At 38.5% G+C, this 19713-nt stretch overlaps 1 protein-coding gene across 1 annotated transcript in view; it reads right to left on the bottom strand.

Annotated features, from left to right (window-relative positions):
- Nucleotides 1–19173, bottom strand: part of ENPP3 (ectonucleotide pyrophosphatase/phosphodiesterase 3) — a 95305-nt gene extending 76132 nt beyond the window's left edge. The window contains exons 1-3 of the mRNA XM_004450132.4: nucleotides 19026–19173; nucleotides 14164–14239; nucleotides 3650–3772 (exon numbers count right to left, since the gene is read on the bottom strand). Coding sequence (XP_004450189.2) covers nucleotides 3650–3772; nucleotides 14164–14239; nucleotides 19026–19103 — 277 coding nt within the window. The 5' untranslated portion in view covers nucleotides 19104–19173. The remainder of the gene's footprint in view (nucleotides 1–3649; nucleotides 3773–14163; nucleotides 14240–19025) is intronic.
- Between the last annotated feature and the right edge of the window lie 540 nt (nucleotides 19174–19713).

The following is a 19713-nucleotide window of genomic DNA, read 5'->3' as shown; positions in this document are numbered from 1 at the left end:
GTAAAGAATCACCAGTCTTGATGGATTATTGTCTCCTGAAAGCAGCTTTATCCAGCCTGGTCTAAGAACAGGCACCAGAGAAAAGGCAGTGACATTAGAAATAATGGGAGCACATCAGGTCTGATGGAATGAAGGCAGGTCAGAGGGCCTCCCAGATGAAGGAGTCAGAAAGAGTAGATCAGTTTCTGACCACACTCTTATTGTCTCCCAGGCTACATATTTAGTATGAGGTGAGTTTAACTCAATTCCACCGCTAAAAACAGCAAGAATGCTCCTTTCTTCTGCCACCTGCAAGAAAACAACGACTACAGACATGAAATAGGTGGCTGCAGTTGTGCAGAATTCTATTCCTACATTGCCTATTTTTCACTTAGGAAGAAAAGGTCATTGAAGATTCAGTAAGGAGAATAAAGCTCTTTATCTGTACTTGGTTATCCCTTCCCCCTGCCCTTTGCAGAACATAATGTAAGTAGCTCTGCTGTTTCAATCTTCACTCTCCTCCAACCACTAACACCGCCCACTTCCCTGATTTCTTTGATAACTGAACCCTGCAAACTTTATCTTTCATCAAGAGGACAATGGTTTTTAAATTTGGCCTGTGGAACACTGGCATTAGAATCTTCAAGAATCACCAGCTTTCCAATACTGAATTGTTCCTTCAAAAGGCATGTTCAAGTCCTAACCCCTGGTCCTTGAATGTGAACTTCTTGTTAACTGGAAATAACACCCTGGAAGATGTTATTAGTTAAAATGAAGCCAACCTGGATTAACATCGGCTCTAATCCAATATTAGGTTGGTATCCTTCTCGGAGAGGAAATGTGGACACAAGCAGACAGAGAGAAAGAGAAAGATAAAGCCATGGGACAGAGGCAGAGAGGGACTCACACCACCAGAAGTCAGGAGACGCAGTGGATCGCTACCCACCCACATCAGCCAGGAGAGGCATGGAATGGACTCTCTCCTTTAAGAGGAAGCATGGCCCTGCTAACACCTGGATTTCAGCTTTTTAGCCTCCAGAACTGTAACACAATAAATTTCTGTTGTTTAAACTGACTAGTCTGTGTACTTTGTTACAGCAGCCCTGGTAAATTAAGACAGTTTTTGGTACAAGAAAGTTGGGATGCTGCTGTAATCAATAACTAAAAATGTGGAAGTGACATTAGAATTATATAATGTGTGGGGGCACTTGAGAATTAAAGCCTAGAATGCCTTGAAGAGACTGTTGGTAGAAATATGGATGCTAAAACCAATTCTGGAAAGGTCTTAAAAGGAAATGACAAATGCATTACTAGAAGTTGGAGGAAAGGTGATCCTTGTTATAAAATGGTAGTGAGTTTGTTAAAATTGTGTTCTGATGTCAGATGGAAGGAAGAACTTCTAAGTAATGAACTCGGATATTTTAGCTGAGAGATTTCCAAGCAAAGCATGAAGAGTGCAGCCTAGTTTCTCCCTGTTACTTACGGTAAAATGCAGGATGAAAGGGATAATTTAAGGGAAAAGCAGTTAAACAGAAAGGAACCAGCAATTGACAGTTTAGAAAATTCTCAGCCAACCCACATAACATGCTCTGAAAAAAGAAAGGCCAAAGATGTGACTGGACAAATGTTTGCTAAAAAGATTAGGCATATGACGCCTGGATCCAATCAACTGTCTTAGAAGCAGACAGGAATGGAGAGGCAAAAATCCAGGAGAGATCTGTGGGAGACCCTTTTTTTTGGTGGCTCGTATCCCATTGAATTACATTAAAAATTGATAAGGTTTAGGGGAATTTATATCAGCAGAAACACTGCCCGCCTGAAGTCAAAGGGACTGAGAACAGATAAAATGAAGGAAGAATGACACCAAGGAAGGATGGATGGAGAAGTCAGGCTCTATGGCAAAGAGGGTAGACCTACCCTGGTGCTCACAAAAGTTGGGGCCACCACCCTAGAGTTTGGGGAGGAGATGGCCACCACCTGGGTGTTTGTGGAGGATGTGATCACCACACAAGTGTTCTGAGAGAGTGAGGCTGCTGCTCTGTCAGCCTTGGAAGACAAAACATCAAGCCACAGTTTACTCTAAGACCTTGAAATCTAATGGAAATCTAAGGGATTTTTGCCCTGCTGGGTTTTGGACCTGCTTGGGACCTGCTGTGGACTTGCTTTTTCCTTCCAATTTTCCTCTTCTGGGATTAGAATGTTTATCCTATGCCTCTCCCACAATTGTAATTTGGAAGCAGATAAATTGTTTCCCAGGTTTTCTAAGTACACAGATGGAGAAGAATTTTGCCCCCAGGATGAACCATAAGAGTAACTAATTCAGGAAAGCAGATGTGGCTCAAGCAATTGGGCTCTCACCTACCATATGGGAGTCTAAGGTTTGGTCCCAGTGCCTCCTAAAGAAGACAGCAAGTGGGCGTGACTGCAGGAGCAGCAAGGTGACACAACAAGATGATGCAACAAGAGGCACAAGAAGAAACTCATAATGAGAGACACAGCAAAGCAGGGAGCAGAGGATCCCAGTCCTCCTAAAGAGGATGAGCAGGACAGTGAGCTGGCAAAACAGATAGGCATGGTGAGCTGAAGTGACAAGATGACACAACAAGAGAAACAAGAGGAAAAATATAACAAGACACACAACAAAGCAGGGAATGGAGGTGGCTTAAGCAATTAGGTGCCTCCCTCCCACATCAGCGGTCCCGGGTTTGGGTTTGGTGCCCAGAACCTCCTAAAGAAACAAAGAAGAAACAGAGAAGACAAACAGATATAGCAAGTACAAACAACAAGGGGGTGGGGAGAGATAAACAAAATAAATCTTTAAAAAAAGAGTTAACTAATTCAGATGAGATTTTGGACTTAGAGTTGTTACTGAAGACTTTTGAGATTTTGGGATAGGGTGAATGTATTTTGCATATGGGAAGGACGTGGCCTTTTGGTGTCTAGAAGGCAGACAGTTATGGATAGAATTGTGTACCCAAAAAGATATGGTCAAGTTCTAACACCTGGTCCTATGAATGTGAATTTATTTGAAAATGGGATCTTGGAGGATATTAGATAAAATGAGGCCAAACTGGATTAGGGTGGGTTCTAATCCAATATGACTGGTGTTCTTATAAGGAGAAAATGTGGACAGAGATAGAAAGAGTTAAGGTCATGTGACAAAGGCAGAGACTGAGATATGTCTCACCCAACAAAGAGATGCTCTGGATTGCTCATCACCACCAGAAGCCAGGGGGAGGTACAGAAGAGATTCTCCTCTTTAAAAGAGGCATGGCCCTGCTCACACTTGGAATTTGGACTTTGGACTTCTAGCCTCCAGAAGTATGAGGCCATAAATTCTGTTGCTGAAGCCAGCTAGTCTGAGGGACTTTGTTACAGCGCACCTGGCAAACTAAGACAGCCCTGAAGTGTGAGAACCACTGCAAATGAAGCTCCATGAGATGGTAAACTTTAAGCCACAATAAAACTCCATCAAAACTTATGTAGTTGTATAGCATTCCATGTGCTGTAGACTGTTACTCCTCAGCCTCAGTTAAATAAAAAGTGGTCTCTATGTTTAGCACTGGAAAAGGGAAATGATAATCATCAATCCTGTGTACAAGATGTCTGGGTGAGGACATCTATGGTAGCACAACCAACATCCTCATAAAAATATTCTGAGGATTCCTACTTGATTCCACACAGGTGTCTTCAAAATCCCAGCAGCAGTCGCCTCGGTCTTTGCATCCCATGTCACATCGGCAGCCCTCCAGTCCTTTGTAGGATGAAATGAAGCATTTTTTCCTACAGCTGCCTGTAGAGCAAATGAAATAAGAAATCCAAAGCATAGAAGTTATTCAAGATCTCATATTTACATACTGAGTACATATCACATAGTAGGGGATGTTAGAATGTAACATCTTGCCTCCTGAATGTGTATGTGCTCAGACACCAGATATCCCGTTCTAGACCCTCCTCCTTTCACACGTCTGCTGAACCACAAGACATTTTCTCCCCCAACAATAAGGCAGGCCTCAGAAAGTCACTTCCTACCCTGAGAACAGCTAGCATGGCACTTTTCCACCCCATATCTTTGTGCCCCTCTCCAACCCTGCCCAACTCCACCACTTCAAAAGGTACTCCCCAGCTCTGTCAGATGGACTGAAGTCTCTCTTCAGACCCCCACCTTGATGGCAACCTAATAAACTCCTGCCTGAATCTTGGTCTGTCTCTGAGCCCCTTGAACCTGGGACCTAACATTTTGGTGCCAAAACCCGGGAGGCCTCATTGAGGCAGGCCAAATCAGTAGTGATCCTCCACCTTGCCACTGTAGCTTTTCCATATAATACCAGACACAGATTTGCCTTTGGGTGAGTCTTGGAACCTCTCTGGAGGATCCTGTCCATTTTTCCTCTGCCTGGAAATCCTAGCACTAGGTCAGTGATCCTCTCTGGCATTGGGGAACTGTCCCCATTGCCTGACCTTCTTGGCTCTGGGGCGCCTGGTTTTGAGTTTGGTCACCGGCCATTACTGGCCTTCACTGGCTCCGAGAATGCCCAGTTCTGGGTTCATTCACTGGCCCTCTGGTCGTGGCTGAAGGTGCCCAGGAACCACACAAGACCCAATGCCCATCTCCAAAGCAAAACCTCAGGTAACTCTGATGATGGCAAGTAAGAAAATTTCATTTCTTATTAATACAAAAACCATTTATTCTGTCCCTCCCAAATTCCCCATACCCTTAACTCACTCCTCGATCTCAATGGAATAGTTTTACAACCCCTCACAATCCCGACTGAAAAGCCACCTGTTCACCCACTCACTCCCGCCTCTGCTCTCCCTTTTCCCATCAAGCTCTGTTAATCCAGAAATCTGAAACACATTGAAATTCCTATCATTGCTGCCCATCACAAACCAGTCACAGTTCAACTAAAAACTCTGACCCACATCCCATTAAAACCCCAATATCCTGTCTCTTTTGACACCTTTCAAAGTATCAAACCTACAATTACTCTCCTCTCACAAGCAAGCTTTTAACTTATTCCTGAACTTTAAGTCTGTCTAAGGGTATTCCTAAAGAGCAATAATCCAAAATACATATATTAAATGTCTATCTATCTGAACAGAGCTTAAATGCATTTATACTGCTCAAATCGTCCTAAGTGGTTGCTGATTACTAATAAAAGTGTTTCCAAGAACAAACTTGCATATTACAGGCAATACTGATTACAGAAAAAATCTTAAAAACGGTAAACTCAAAGATGTGAAGTAATGGAAAGCTTAAAAACAGCCATATCAAAGGAGTAAGAATTGAGTCAAGTTGATGAGCTTTATGTTTTAGTGTTTCCTAACTCTTTTTGTGTTTGTCTGTTCAGTGTATATTTTGATACCTCCAGATGGTAATATTGAACTGACAAATGAAACTCATTAAAAGAGGTCTATTCAAATGGCCAAAAATTAAATAAGTGCTTATATTAATAAATAAATATGGATACTAATTTGAAATGATAAAAATAGTTACAACCAAATTAAATCATTAATCTGATACATTTGTTTAATTTTGATGGTATTTGTATGTTGTAAGAGGTTTGCTTTGAAATAGTTTCCAAAGTCATGTTCGTAACTTAAGCATAGAAGGTATATAGAATATGTTTTCATTGTTAAGGGAAAAAAAGTTATTTTGTCCTAAGATAAAATGGCTGGTTATTAAGAAAGAATAAAATGTGGGACAAAACCTGAAAGAATACAGAAAGTGCAGAAGGTGCACGGAAAAGGAATTTATATGGTTAAAATTGAGTAAGGTTTGATGGGTCTACCAAATAGTATACCAATGCAAAGTTAAAATTTTGTTCTTAATTTTGTTAATCAATCTGTTTTAGTCAGTGTACAAAAAATACAACAACAAAGAAAATCTGTTTTATCAAAATAGCTTCTTGTACTTTAACCTTATTATTTCCTTGGCTGTTTAAAAAGAACATAATGTTCAAACCTGACAACTTTTAATATTTTGCTTTCTCAAAACCAAATTCTGAATAATATGTTTTTATTTCTAACTGTTACAAAAGACTTATTCTTTCACCTTGAAAAAAAAATAGCATGTGTCACAGAAACAACCTCTTTTAATAAATTAAAATAACATCACTGCTATATGCAGCAGTCCCAAATATTGGTAATTTGTTGCCAGTTATGTCACTATCACTTTGTTTTAAAACTTACTAAAGCTTTCTTTAATATCAGCTCAGGCAAGTCAAAGCAGCCTGCATTCACCTTCGTGTGAAAAAGCCAAGAGGGGATTTTGCTGTGCTTCCCCGAGCCATGTGCATAGCCCAACCACCTGTCCTGGTCTGGAGACAAAAAATCTGGCTGCATGGGAAAAAACTTGTAGCTATAACCCTATTTCATTATATTAATAATATTATGTTAACCAATAATTCTTTTTATAGAATTAAAAGAAACACCAGAAACAAAAATATCTTAAGAGCCTGAAATAGGCAAACAATTGTGACAAACAGCAACATCCTTGTACTCTGTCAAACTCTTAAGTGCTCTTAAAGTATAATGTTTTCCCACATCACAAACTCCAAAACAATTAAAAACCTTTTTAGAGTTGCTGGGGTACTGAAAACCCTTCATCCCTCATTTAACTCAGATGTTAAAATCACTGTATGTGTTCATCAGAAAAAATTGTGCATGGAAATAAGATCCCCGCCCCTGGCCCCAGCAGCTGCTTTTAAAACAATAACACAGACTCTAGCAGTAAAGGGGGTGACTCTAACTTACCCCGTAAATTAACAGCAGCCAGCACCAACATTAACATTAGGTAGAGTTTGTGGTAGAAGCAACACTCAAAACAAATACCCCTTGGAGTGTAGTCACAATTGTAAAAAGGGACAAATTACTATATACCCCCTTAACTAAAAAAACACACACAAACACAAAAACAGAAACTGTGTACTTGCCCTGTTGCAAGTAAAAGGCTTAAGGCATTAGTGTCTAATCACTCTGAAAATGGTCATCTCTATCCGGAAGTAAATTGCAAATACTACAAGACAGAAGCAATAACTGTTGTAAACCATCCTTTGTGAAGAAGAAATCTGTGGAAAGACATTTGAAATGCCTGCCAGCAGCAGCAGGTAACTGCCTCCAACACGCCTCTTGAGACTGTTAAAGCAGATACTCTCATGAAGATCCAGACTCACACCACTAAAACTTGCAAAACAGCAGAATGGCTCCGCAAGAAAAATGGACATCATGTCTACTTAACTCTATAGCAACGCTTCAGCTGCCTGTTGCTCACCAGCAGCTCATGAACATCAATCACGGATATTCGTTGTACTCACTCCAACAACTGTACATCAGTCCCCTCCCACTCTACAGAGGGGCAAGGTATGCTTTCACTACTGCAAACACTGCAATGGGACTCTTGTAACCAGCCTGCTACTATTTGCTGCCTAAAAATTATAAATGCCCTATATGAAATGCCAGCTGCCCTACAGCCCAAAATGAAAAGTAATAATAATTTATTGTTGCCTATGCCTTAAACTATACAAACTAAGAAAAATAAAATCACTTTAACTGTAGGCTTATACAGCCCTACTGGTTGGGAATCTTAAATACATGAAAAATAAAAATACTCAAAAACATTTTTTATGAAACCACAGTTAACCTAAAGTCGCGTATTTCCGCTAAAACTCCATGTTTGTCTTTGTAAACGCTTCTTATGCCTAAACTGACTTTTAGTATCATTGAATAAAACTCACAACCCACCCTGGATTTCATGGTTAATTCCCATCCTTACCCCACTCATAACCCTCATTCTCCTCATATCAGCAGGTTTGTACATCTTCCAATCTCCTCAAATCCCATAGAAAGAAAAGGTGGAAAGACAGTTTATAAAAAAGCCTAAAAGCTCAAATCTAAGAATAGAAAATGGAAGCAGGAAAAAGGGTTGGTAGACAGGGATGGCAGAATGAAGGAAGCTACAACTGTGAACCTAAGGGGAGACAGACCCAGGAGAAGGGAACCACGTACTTCCCCCAGGGCTCCAGGAGGGTCCCAGACCCAGGCCCTCTAGGTGAGAGTGGGGAGAACAGGCACAAGGTTAAACATAGGGGAGTTGGCTGAAAATTTGGATATGGAATAGTACCTTTCCCACCCCACCTCCCACCCAACTCTTAAAGACAAAAAGATGGTCATAAGACATTTGAGGAAAGCAGGATAGCAGGCAAAAACCAAAAAAACAAAACAAAACAAGAAAAGTAACTTGGTTGAGAGGAAAAAGTCTAGGGAGTAAAAGAGTTAAACACATACACAACTAAAATTGTGATCTTTAGAGAAGAAAGTTTTTGCATCTGTGAAATAAGAAAGTTGCAATTTTTTTTCAAAAGGAAGTAACAGAAGAGTCTTCGAAATAAACCGAAAAAGCAGTTATGAAAATTTCAGCTCATGAGTGTGGTAGAGAGAATTACGGTTCCCAAGAGATCCCAGACTCTGATCCTTGGGACTGTGAATACATTACCTTACATGACAAAGGGACTTTGCAGATGTAATTGATTAGTAATTAATACAAATTAGTTGACCTTAAAGTAGGGTGCTAAAGCTGGATTATCTGGTTGGGCACAATGTAATCAAATTAGCCCTTTAAAGAGGGCAAAACGAAGAAGTCAGAAAGATGCGGCAGAAGGTGAAAAAGATTTGAAGCATGGCAAGATAAAGGGGACCACAAGGAAAGCATGAGAATGAAATGATTATTGTCAATAACAACTGAACTTGGAAAAGGATCCCCAATCCTCATGTGAGAACTTCAGCCCTGGGAAACACTTTGATTTTAGATACTGAGTGGAGAATCTTGACATAAGGTACCAGACGTCTGACCCACAGAGACTATAAGATAATAGATTTGTGGTATTTTGTTACATAGCAATTGAAAAGTAATACAAGGAGTTAGGTAATAGAGGTAAGAAAATATCCCAGAAATAAAACAAAGAGATAAAAAATAGCAGAGAAAAGATTTACAAGATTAATCTGTATCTTTAACCAGTGGAAGTATCTATTAATAAAAGTGAAAATAGAGAAAATGGAGATAATGTTATTAAAGGAATCATATTTTTATTTTTAAATTTCCCAAAACTGAATGTTGGATGTTATATCAAAATTGCCTACCAAGTTTCCCAGGGCAAAACTTACCTCAGTGGATCAAGAGAGATAGAGAGATACTTAAAGTTTCCAGAAAGAGATCATGAGCAATCTACAATGGATCATGAATCAAAAAGGTATCAAATTTCTCAAAAGAAACACTAGAAACTATATAAGATAGGACAAGGGTATCTTCAAATTCTGGAGGCAAATATTTTTCATTCTAGAATTCAAAATCTAGCCCATTTATCAAGTGTTAGATTGGGATGATAAAGATGTCTTTTGGTAGGCAAGAACTTAAGCAATATCTGCCAAGCATCCTTTCTTAGGAAGGTATCGAAGGGTGTTCTTTAACAGAATGATCAAGTCAAACAAAAGAGCAGAATATGAGCCTGAGAAAATCATAGGAACCAGTAAAATAGGCTAAGGGAAACATCAACTATATACCAAACCAGGAGAGCAACCAAGATAGACTGGAGCAGGAGGACAGAGAAAGAAATTAAAACAAAATATATGACTCTATACCCAACTTCACACTGCCAAAAATTAGAGAGCCAGATTATGCCAAGGATGGTAGGATGCATTGTGATGGTAAAGGAAGCCATTCTAATAAGCAATCAGGGGTTTTTGAGCCAAGATAAGAAGAAGTAAACCCTAAGATCCAGGAATCCCATTCCTGGAAATATGATAAAGCAAATCTCACACCAGTCCATACAGGAACCTACATGATTAATGTCATAGTGGGTAACAGAAGTCAACCTGAGGGAAACGGACTTGGCCCAGTGGTTAGGGCGTCCGTCTACCACACGGGAGGTCAACGGTTCTAAACCCCGGGCCTCCTTGACCCGTGTGGAGCTGGCCCATGCACAGTGCTGATGCGCGCAAGGAGTGCCCTGCCACGCAGGGGTGTCCCCCGCGTAGGGGAGCCCCGCGCACAAGGAGTGCACCCTGTAAGGAGAGCCGCCCAGCCGGAAAGAAAGTGCAGCCTGCCCAGGAATGGCACCGCCCACACTTCCCATGCCGCTGAGGACAACAGAAGCGGACAAAGAAACAAGATGCAGCAAACAGACACAGAAAACAGACAACCGGGGAGGGGGGGAATTAAATAAATAAATAAATCTGTAAAAAAAAAAAAAAAAGAAGAAGTCAACCTGAATGTCCAGCAGTGGGAGAGGGAATAGGTCAAATAACACACTAGACACATGCCAAAGGGTAGTAGACAAAAGTATAAGCATAGGTGCATTCATTTACATAGATCTTAAAAATAAAATACTCAGAGAAAAAGGTAATCTATATCTAAGCATATATATTAAATGATAATACCTTTTACAGAAATGATCTTTACATTTCTACATTCCTTGTTCTACTTGAAACACTTCTGGCTTCCAGGACACAATTGCCTGACTCTCTTCCTGCATTCCTAATACTCCCTCCTGGTCTTTTTCTGTGCTTTTCTTTTTTCCTAATATCTCCAATCCTTTAATGTCAGTATTTGTCCCATGGTTTTAAATCCCAGATATGATGCTAATAACCACCACATCATGAGTCCAAGCAGGACATCTCCTCAAAAAGCCAGACCCATATACCCAAAACTGCTTTTTAAACTTCTTCATTGGACATCTTGTAGATACTTTAAATTTAATCTTTCTACAAATGAGCTCCAAATGATTTTTGCCCCAAACCAGCTCCTCCTACAGAAGTTTTCTCAATAGTGGAAACTCCAGTCTTCCAGTTGTGCAAGCCAAAAATCTTGGGGACATTCGTTTCTTCTCTCTCTCACCCCATATCCTATCTGTCAACAAAACCTATTTACCATATCAAAACACATCTAGAGTCCAAATACTTCTTACCAGCTCCATTTCTACCACCCTGATCTAAGCCATAACTCTTGTCGGGATCATTGAAAGAATTCCCTATTTGGTCTCTCTACATCTGTTGTCACCCTGCCATCTATTCATAACATAGCAACCCCAGTGATCCTGCTGAAAAGCACCTCAGATCATGTCATTCCTCTACTCATAATCTCCAATCACTTCCATCTCATTCATGACAGCCAAAGACCAGACTTTGACCTACAGCTGATCCTTGACCTGACAGATCTCATTTTATGACAACCCTGCCCCTAGTCCTCTCAGTTGTAACTGACTGGACTTCTTGCTGTTCCTTGAATGAAACATGTCAAGCAAGATACTGCTGCAGGTCTTGGCATTTCCTCTTGTTTGAAATGTTCTTCTCCAAAATGACCCCATGTCGTTCTCACTTCCCTCAGCTCTTTATTCAAAGGTTATTTCAGGAGGAACAGGGGTGGGGCGGGTAGTGGGGTATATGGGAACATCTTATGTTTTTTAATGTAACATTTTGTGTGAGCTATTTATCTTTTTTAAAAAAAGACAATTAAAAAAGAAAAGAAAAAAAAATAGGATCATCTGGTGGTATGCTGGTAAAAGTTTAATAACTGGCCCTGGGTCACACAGTTGTCATAAATCACAGTTGTGATTTGTGGTATTTTAAATTCCCAGGATATAAACACTCCCATCATGCTAATTTCAAACTACCAACATGACATCAATGAAAGTGGAGGTGGGAAGAGTTGTGTACAACCATCTCCCATGAGTTGGTATGAGCTAGCTCCAGCATGGATCTGGATCTCCCTAAAACTCAGATTTAAGGAATTACTATAATCTTGGTTTGTAAGATTAATAAAATACTATTTTAACTAAATCAGGTAACTATTGTAGTTGTTTCATATATTGCACAAAAAATTATTCCCACTACACTATAGTCTAGCTGGCACTGAAACATTTCAAAAATGCTATATCTGCTTTCGAACTTTTAAAGTGCAATTTGGGTATTTTTCAGAAGTAAACCAAAGGTAAACTTCTCATGGTTCTTGATGCCTATTTTAACAGCTTTAGAGAGAGTATATTTATTATATTTGTAATAGATGAAAAATAAGCCAGATTATAAATCTTTCCTTCTTTTAACTTAAAATATGTATCAAGTTTTTGGTCCAAATTGTGTAGGGTAAATTAAACTAAATTGCATTATATTAACCACTGTGAGTTTATTTTGATAAGCATATTTAAATATATATCTAAATGTGGTTAAAAGAGGACATTTTAAGTTGTATACATGGTAATACAACATTTTAAAAAATCTATGAGACTTCAATACACAGTGAACCCTTAGTTGAATTATGCACTACAGTTAATAGTTTAATTGTGAAAATTTTTCTTTCATCAATTGTAACAAATATACCACACCAATGCAAGGTGTTAATAATAGGATGGTATGTGCTGATCCTGTATTTTATGCATGATTGTTCCGTAAATCCAAAACTTCTCTTACGAAAAAATGAAAGAAAAAAAATAGTCATTTCACCCTCACTATACAACACAATTCCCTTTGTAGATTTTATTTTTTCCTTAGCACTTTCATTATAATACTATGTATATATTTTGCTTATTCGTATTTTTATGTCTGTCTTCCATACTAGAATGTAAATTTCTTGAAGGATTTATGTCTCTTTCCTTCACCATTGCATTTCAAGTAATTACAGTAGTAACTAGCCCATAGCCAGTGCTCAATTGTAGAAAAATAAGTAAAAAAATAAAACATGTGCACCTAAAATAGTAAATCTTTTAAAACATACAGAAATTTATAAACCCACATTAGGGAAAAAAGAGAAGTTTGCCAATTAAGGGTGGGTTAATCAGAGCAGGGAATGGTGGAAATGGTCTGGGGTTGGGGATTAGGAAAACAGAAACGGTTGAAGAATGAAGGGATGATATGTTAAAGATGCTGAGAGAGTGGCTGGGCTTATGTGCCAAGGTCAGGGTGGGAGAAGGAAGGGACCGATGCCACGAGGGCAGAGACTGAAGAAAGGGAGCGAATGAGGAGCAAGGCCTCCAGAAAGGCAGCCAGCAGGAGTGTGAAAGGAAGGAGGGAGCGAGCGGAAGAGCTGAAGTCCTAGGAAGCTTTGTTCAGACAGTAGCACATGCCCTTCTTGGTTAACTTATGTGATTTGTAGGATAAAATATCCAAGAAACGACGACCTCTTTTGCACACTAACACCAGAATACTACTACCAAAATCCCTGCCAACATTTGTTACTTCTGGGACTGGCGCCAGAGTTCAGAATGGTCAAGTGCCAAAGGGAAGACAGTAATATTCCAACTAAAATTCACCTTTTCAATTCCATTGTGTTATAAGTGGGGAACTTGGCACATAAAACTCTTAAGTGAAAACTTGCCTGCAGAATTGTCCATTAACTGCAACAAGAGTCTTCCTAATGAAGAAGTGATAAGATTTTCCCCACTTGAGTCAAACTAGAGGGTAGCCAAATTGAAAGTGGAATGAATGACTTATCTAACATTTGGCCTCATACTTCCCCTTAGTATAAATATCAAAGCAATGCATAACAAGATTATTCAATTTTTTTTTGTTATTTATAAACGGGTTTTTTTTTGTTCATACTAATGGAATATGGAAAAGTGATGTGAGGTAATTTTGTATTTGGGGGCATGTATCTCATTTTTCTTTGCTTCTTATGTGAAAAAAAAAAAATGAAACTGTTATGAGTTCAAGAATTTGGCACTGCCTACCTAAGCTCTAACAAGCGATTTCAGAGATTGAGCAAAACAAACATGTTGTACAGGTGCAGGGGTGGACACAGGAGGGGAAGGTCATGGGAGTGGAGCAACAAAGACTTGCAAGGCCAAGTGGCCGATGGCCATCACATGTTCATGAGAACAGTAGGAGCTGGGCCAGAAAGAGTCACTGATCCAGGGATCAACACCCTCTGTGAAGGCCAGGAGAAAACAATGAAATGAGAGGACTCTCAAAGGAGCAGGGGATTTTGCATGAGGATGAAGTAGTAAAGTCCAGCAAGGGCAATGGATAACGCTGAACACAGGTCTGGGCTCCTGATAAACGGGGCACGTGAGGGGGAGAGGCCTGGAAGGAGAGTGCGACGTGGTGAAAGAGGAGGCTTGGGGCAGGGAGCCAGGTGTGACTGGTTGAGACCAGGAGAAAGAACAAGGAAATGTTCTGAGAAACCACTGATGTATATACCTTGTGCCTCTGGTTGTCTGAGTCCAAGTCCCAGGCCTAATCCTAGTGAAACAATCACCAACGAAGCAAGAAGAACCTGTTCCAAGAAAGGAAAGGTGACCTTTACCACTTAGGTTAAATATACAAAGATGCAAAATCACCGCTCTCCATCAGAGAACGTTAAGTACTCATGGCATATTAGTTATGCAGGACACAAGACCTAACAGTGTTATTTTATTTAATACCTGGAATTGAGAAAGAAGGTTTTGGAAGAATTTTTAAATACCATTCATTATAGATCTTCAAACTCAAATAATTTAGTTTCAATGAACATAACCTCAAATTGAGTTAAAGTAAGAGTAAAATCATTGGGGCCATTTACCTTTGTCCATTTATCTTTCTTATTGGTCACCTGTTTGGAGGTCATTAGTCTAAAAGCATTCTAGAACCGGGAAATCATTCCTAGGGAATAGTTAGTTTTCAGCATCAGAAGATAATGAGAATATTTAACATATGTAAGAATATATTGTACAGATAGTTAATTGAAAATTGATCTACTTTGAGCTATAGCTCAAACAAATGATTTCAGGTAATCTGATCAAAGGTTGTTTGCATCATTAGCACTGTTGCTGACAAACTCTTCTGTGCAATGGGCTTTATGCTATGACTAGAATTAAATTGTGATATAATTAAAGGGGATTCTCTTCACTGCCTTCTTTCCCCATCGACTAAGGTCAAGTTATCATTGCTGGGCAATAGAGCTTGAGTAGCATCTATGGCCATAAAGAATACAAATGGAATGTGTACGTGTACTCGAATTACTTAGGAAATTATTTTACCCCTACATTTGTTATAATTAATTGAAAAAAAGAATAACCTTCATGAAAAACAAAAACGCATCAAAGTCTTCTTAGATAATAAAGAACTATAGGGACAATTTTTTGTGTGTGTTCCTTCTGAAAATCTACTGGAAAATTAACACATCTAACATTTACAATAGAAACAAACCCTGTGATTGAGAAAATATGTTAAAATACCATGAAAACAAGTCTCAAAGTTAGCTAAGGGTCAGTGACCTGCCGCATATGAAATTATTTAGTAGACTAAATGGAGAGAGGACTGTGAATATAAACAACTATTAAATAGTATCAGCAGCAGTTAACCTCTTACCATGATGCTCAGGAGCCACAGAGGACAAAGGTCAGGATTACTACAAAGCAACATTGGGTAACTTTCCCTGTGATAAACTTTGTGCAGTATAGATTAAAAATTGGTATATCTCAGTTTATAGCTTATCTTTAAGACATTTCACCATTCAAACTTGCAGGAAAAATAAACAGCATCTGGGAAGCAGATGTGGCTCAAGTGATTGAGCTCCTGCCTACCACAAGGGAGGTCTCTGGTTCTATTCCCGGTGCCTCCTAAAGAAGACAGTGAGCTGGCACAATGGGCAGGTGCAGCAAGCTAACGCAACAAGAGACACAAGAAGAAAAACATAATGAGAGATATGACAAAGCAGTGAACAGAGGTCGCTCAAGCAATTAGGTGCCTCCCTCCCACGTCAGAGGTCCCAGGTTCGGTTTCTGGTGCTGCCGAAAGAAACACAGGAAGATGAACAGACACAGCAAGTGCAAGTAACAAGGAGGTAGGGAGAATAAATAAATAAATAAATAAATATATATATATAAATTAAAAAATAAATATATAAATAAATAAAAATTCACTAATTCTGTTTTTAAAAATAAACAGCTTCTAATTTTCCTTAGAATGCTTTAAAACTTGGTGATGTTAAATCTCAAGTGCTTTTTCTTCATTATGTTTTACTTGTTTCATATATTTATGGTTTGCTTTCTGCAATACCCTGAAAGCTCCTTGAAGGTAAATCAGGTTAGAATTTTAATCTCTCATAATCGCTTAATATAGGTATCTAATTCTGAAGAAGCTTTTTGATATTGGGGTCCAAATATATTTTAAATTATGCTATCTAAATGGAGAGAGAATATTCTGGACTCCCATAAAATTGCTAAGAACCCAATATTTGTCTTTAGGTTGACTGAATAAAGATACTAGAAATGCAGTAAATGCCTTTAAAATTTTTCATGTAAGCCACAATTTAGAAACATTAGGGCAGTTTGGAAACTATTCTTTTGAAAAAACTAGTTTTTATTATATACATTAATAATCCACTAAAGGGATACAGAGATGGTAAATCTGTGATACACATGTTTTGCTCCCAAGGATTTGATGATGCCTTGTATCAATAAGGGGAGGATAAAATAAAATAAATGATGAAAGATCTATACAGCATGTTCAAAAGTTCCCAGAAGGGTAAAAGAATAGAAGGACTGTTTGTTTCCTTTACGTCACTCATATTATGAGATGTGAATATGATCAAGCTTTTTTTTTCATTTTCTTCATTAATAAGGAGACAGTGGTCATGCAATTTAATCTGTGGTCATTTATTTATCTTTTGGGGCCACTGGAGAAAAACTGAGTTTGTTTTTAGGGTTTAATAAGATAAATGTGCCTGAAGAGGATTTTTTAAATTAATGCTTCCACAATTTGTTACGCTGTCTTTTTGTCTGCTATTTTATTTTATATTTTACTTTTCAAGTAAAGTTAAAAAAAAAGAAGAAGAAGAAGAAGAAGAAAAAGCCACTCTGCAATCAGTGCTTCACACACATTGTTTCATTGGCTCCTTGAGGAATTCACAATTGAAGAGAGACTCGTGGGCTGCTACTCTGCCCAGTAACAAATGGATGTTGAGCTTGAATTCTAACCCAGTTATGCCACACTGAAAATAACTATCCAATCTCCACACAAAGCATCTTGGAATGGAGACATCTAAGTCCAATGGCCTTATTGTAGAGACAAGGATCCTGAGGTCCAGGTAGGTTTTCAAAAAATTACTTATCGGGAAGTGGATGTAGCTCAAGTGGATGAGCACCTGCTTCCCAAGTATGAGGTCCCAGGTTCAATCCCCAATACCTCCTTTAAAAAAATAACTTTTCAGAGATCACAGAAAACCTCAGAGACAGGGGCAGGCCTAGCAAACTAGAGCTTGATGGCATGGCAGCTTTCCTTTGGGATCAAGTCATACAAGGCTTCAAATATCAGCATAAGTGACTGAAATTCATTGTAGGCAATAAGGAATTTCACTGCTCACCAACTGCTTGAACTCAGGAAAATTAATTAGCCTCTCCAAACAGATTTTCTATCTAAAGGTGGGTAGTAAATGAGATGAGGTGTATAGTACTAGCGCAGAGTAAGAAAATAGCATTTATTATGAGCCTGGGTGTCTGAGACCTAACCCATTCTCACAAAGAATAAATCAGTGTTCTAAGGTTGAATCATTAGTGATAAGAGAGAGAAGAAATTTTAGAGAGCTTCAAGTTTTCATCTCAAGTGGATCACTGAGGTAGGAAATCTTAAAACTCAGAAGAAGAAATCTACTGGGCACAGTAGAAACAAAGGTGACAGCCAGCAGAGAGGAAAAGTCCATGCTTAGAGATAATTAGGGATAGAGATAAAGAGATAAAAGTGAGGAGGGCAGGGAAAACAAAATCTCCACATATTAATTAGCAGGAGGAAAAGGAGAAATCAGCCATGGAGGTAAAGGAGCAACAGTTAAAATAATAGGGCAACAGAAAGGTCCAAACCATGAAAATCAAAAGAAACTTCATGAAGCAGGAGATAGGACTCCAGAGAAAGGAGAAAGGCAAAGGATCCCGAAAACTGAGAGAGAAAAGAGTCCTCAGCATCTGCCAACTTGGAAGCTGAAGACCTTCCTCCAGAGAACAAAGTCTGCTGGGGAGGCGAGTGAAGCCCGGAAGGCATTAAGGAAATAAGTAAAATAAAGAAGTAGGAGTAGATGATTGTTTTGAAGAATTGGCAGAAAAGGAGGCCAAGAAACAGAATCACTAGTCATTAACTAAAGTATGGAGAAAGTCATAGCAGGGCATGCCTGCAATTGGTTTTGAGTCCAGGTATATGGATGAGGAGCCAAGTAGCAGGAATTAGGAATTGTGTAGCAGGAACTCAGCAAGAGGTAAGAGCTAGTGACTTATTTGGAATTCTTGGCCAGGAATATAATCCTTAAAATCACAGTAGAAGACATTGTGAAAGCAGAAGGCCAAAGACGGGGCTCTGGGAACATGAATGTGCAATGCACAATAAGAAGTGCATCCGAGAATACAGAAAAGAAGAAAGTTATGAAAGTGGCAATCTCAATGCCAACACAGAATCAAGGGGAGACATGCTTCGAAATGATAAAGTCATAAAGGATGTCTGTGTGTTGTTGTTACGGAGGCTCAAGTAGGAGAAACACAGGGAGAGTGACTGATTTTGGAGTGTGTGGCTTCGGTACAGTAAAAACTAAGGTAGAACACAAGGATTGAGTGGTGAGAAAGTCAAGGCACCTCTTTTTTTCCCCCAAATGTTTGTGGCGAAGAAAAAAGTGAAAAATAATGAAGAAAACTTTTTACAAAAGATCTTACTTAACATATGAAAGAATCAAAAAGAGAGTACAGTCAAAGAGATTAAAGAAAGTAAAATAGGATACAAATCAATAGCATAACCCAAAATATAAAATACAATGATTTTTATATCTCACTCTCTTAAAATACCCATGAAATAAAATAACTACCTACTTGAGGTAATAACAATCAGCAAAGTATTCTGTTACAGATTCTGACTTTGTAAATGGATCAAATAATTCATTGTTACTTAAATTTCTTATTTGTAGAATGCAATTAAAAATATTAACTTCCAATAGAATTGTCATTAGAGACAAACCTGAATATAATTACTTAAAGCGTTACTTTGAAATACCAACACAAACTGACATTTACACAGCTAGAACTAAAATTCAGAACTGTACTTACAATACACATTATTTTATATTTTTTAACACTACTCTTCTTAACAGATTCTTCTGTTGTTAATGTCAGCATAGAATCCATTGTTCTGTTGGTTGTTGAAGCCAGTTTTATCAGAACACAGTACAACTTCTTTAGTCTGTCAAAGAGAAACTGCATGAGTTACATAGCTGTAGCCAGCTTTTAAGTGCTTGGGAGGATCACAGCTGTTAACTGATTGGGCAACCGAGGGAGGAGATAAAAGTTAGAGCAATAATGCTGTCAGGAGATTAAAACCCATTCCTAGTATGCTGTAGACAGCTGTACTCTTTCTCCTTGTAGTTTATACTAAATACTAATCAAAACATATGTAATAAGAATAAATACAATGATGAAATTTTAATATAATCTGATCATTTCTTTTCTTGAAAATAACCCAGAATAAAAGGTCTGTTACGACAATTTTACGGAGTTTCTACATTTACATGAACTTCATGTAACAATTGAAAACAAACATATCACAAATGTGCTTTGACCTTAGTAGGAATTATAAAACTCTGGTGAGCCTACTAAAGTGACTGATTCTATGATATTCATGACTTGCATTTTATAGTATTCACAACTTTAGACATATTTTTATATACATGATCTCATGTCAGAATCAACAATAGCCCTTATAAATATTTTAATCTTATTTTGTAAGTAAGAAATTAAG

This window comes from Dasypus novemcinctus, chromosome 11 (genome assembly GCF_030445035.2).
Source record: "Dasypus novemcinctus isolate mDasNov1 chromosome 11, mDasNov1.1.hap2, whole genome shotgun sequence".
Lineage (NCBI taxonomy): Eukaryota > Metazoa > Chordata > Mammalia > Cingulata > Dasypodidae > Dasypus > Dasypus novemcinctus.
The sequence above is the reverse complement of the archived record's forward strand: the minus strand, read 5'-3'. Positions and strand labels throughout refer to the sequence as shown.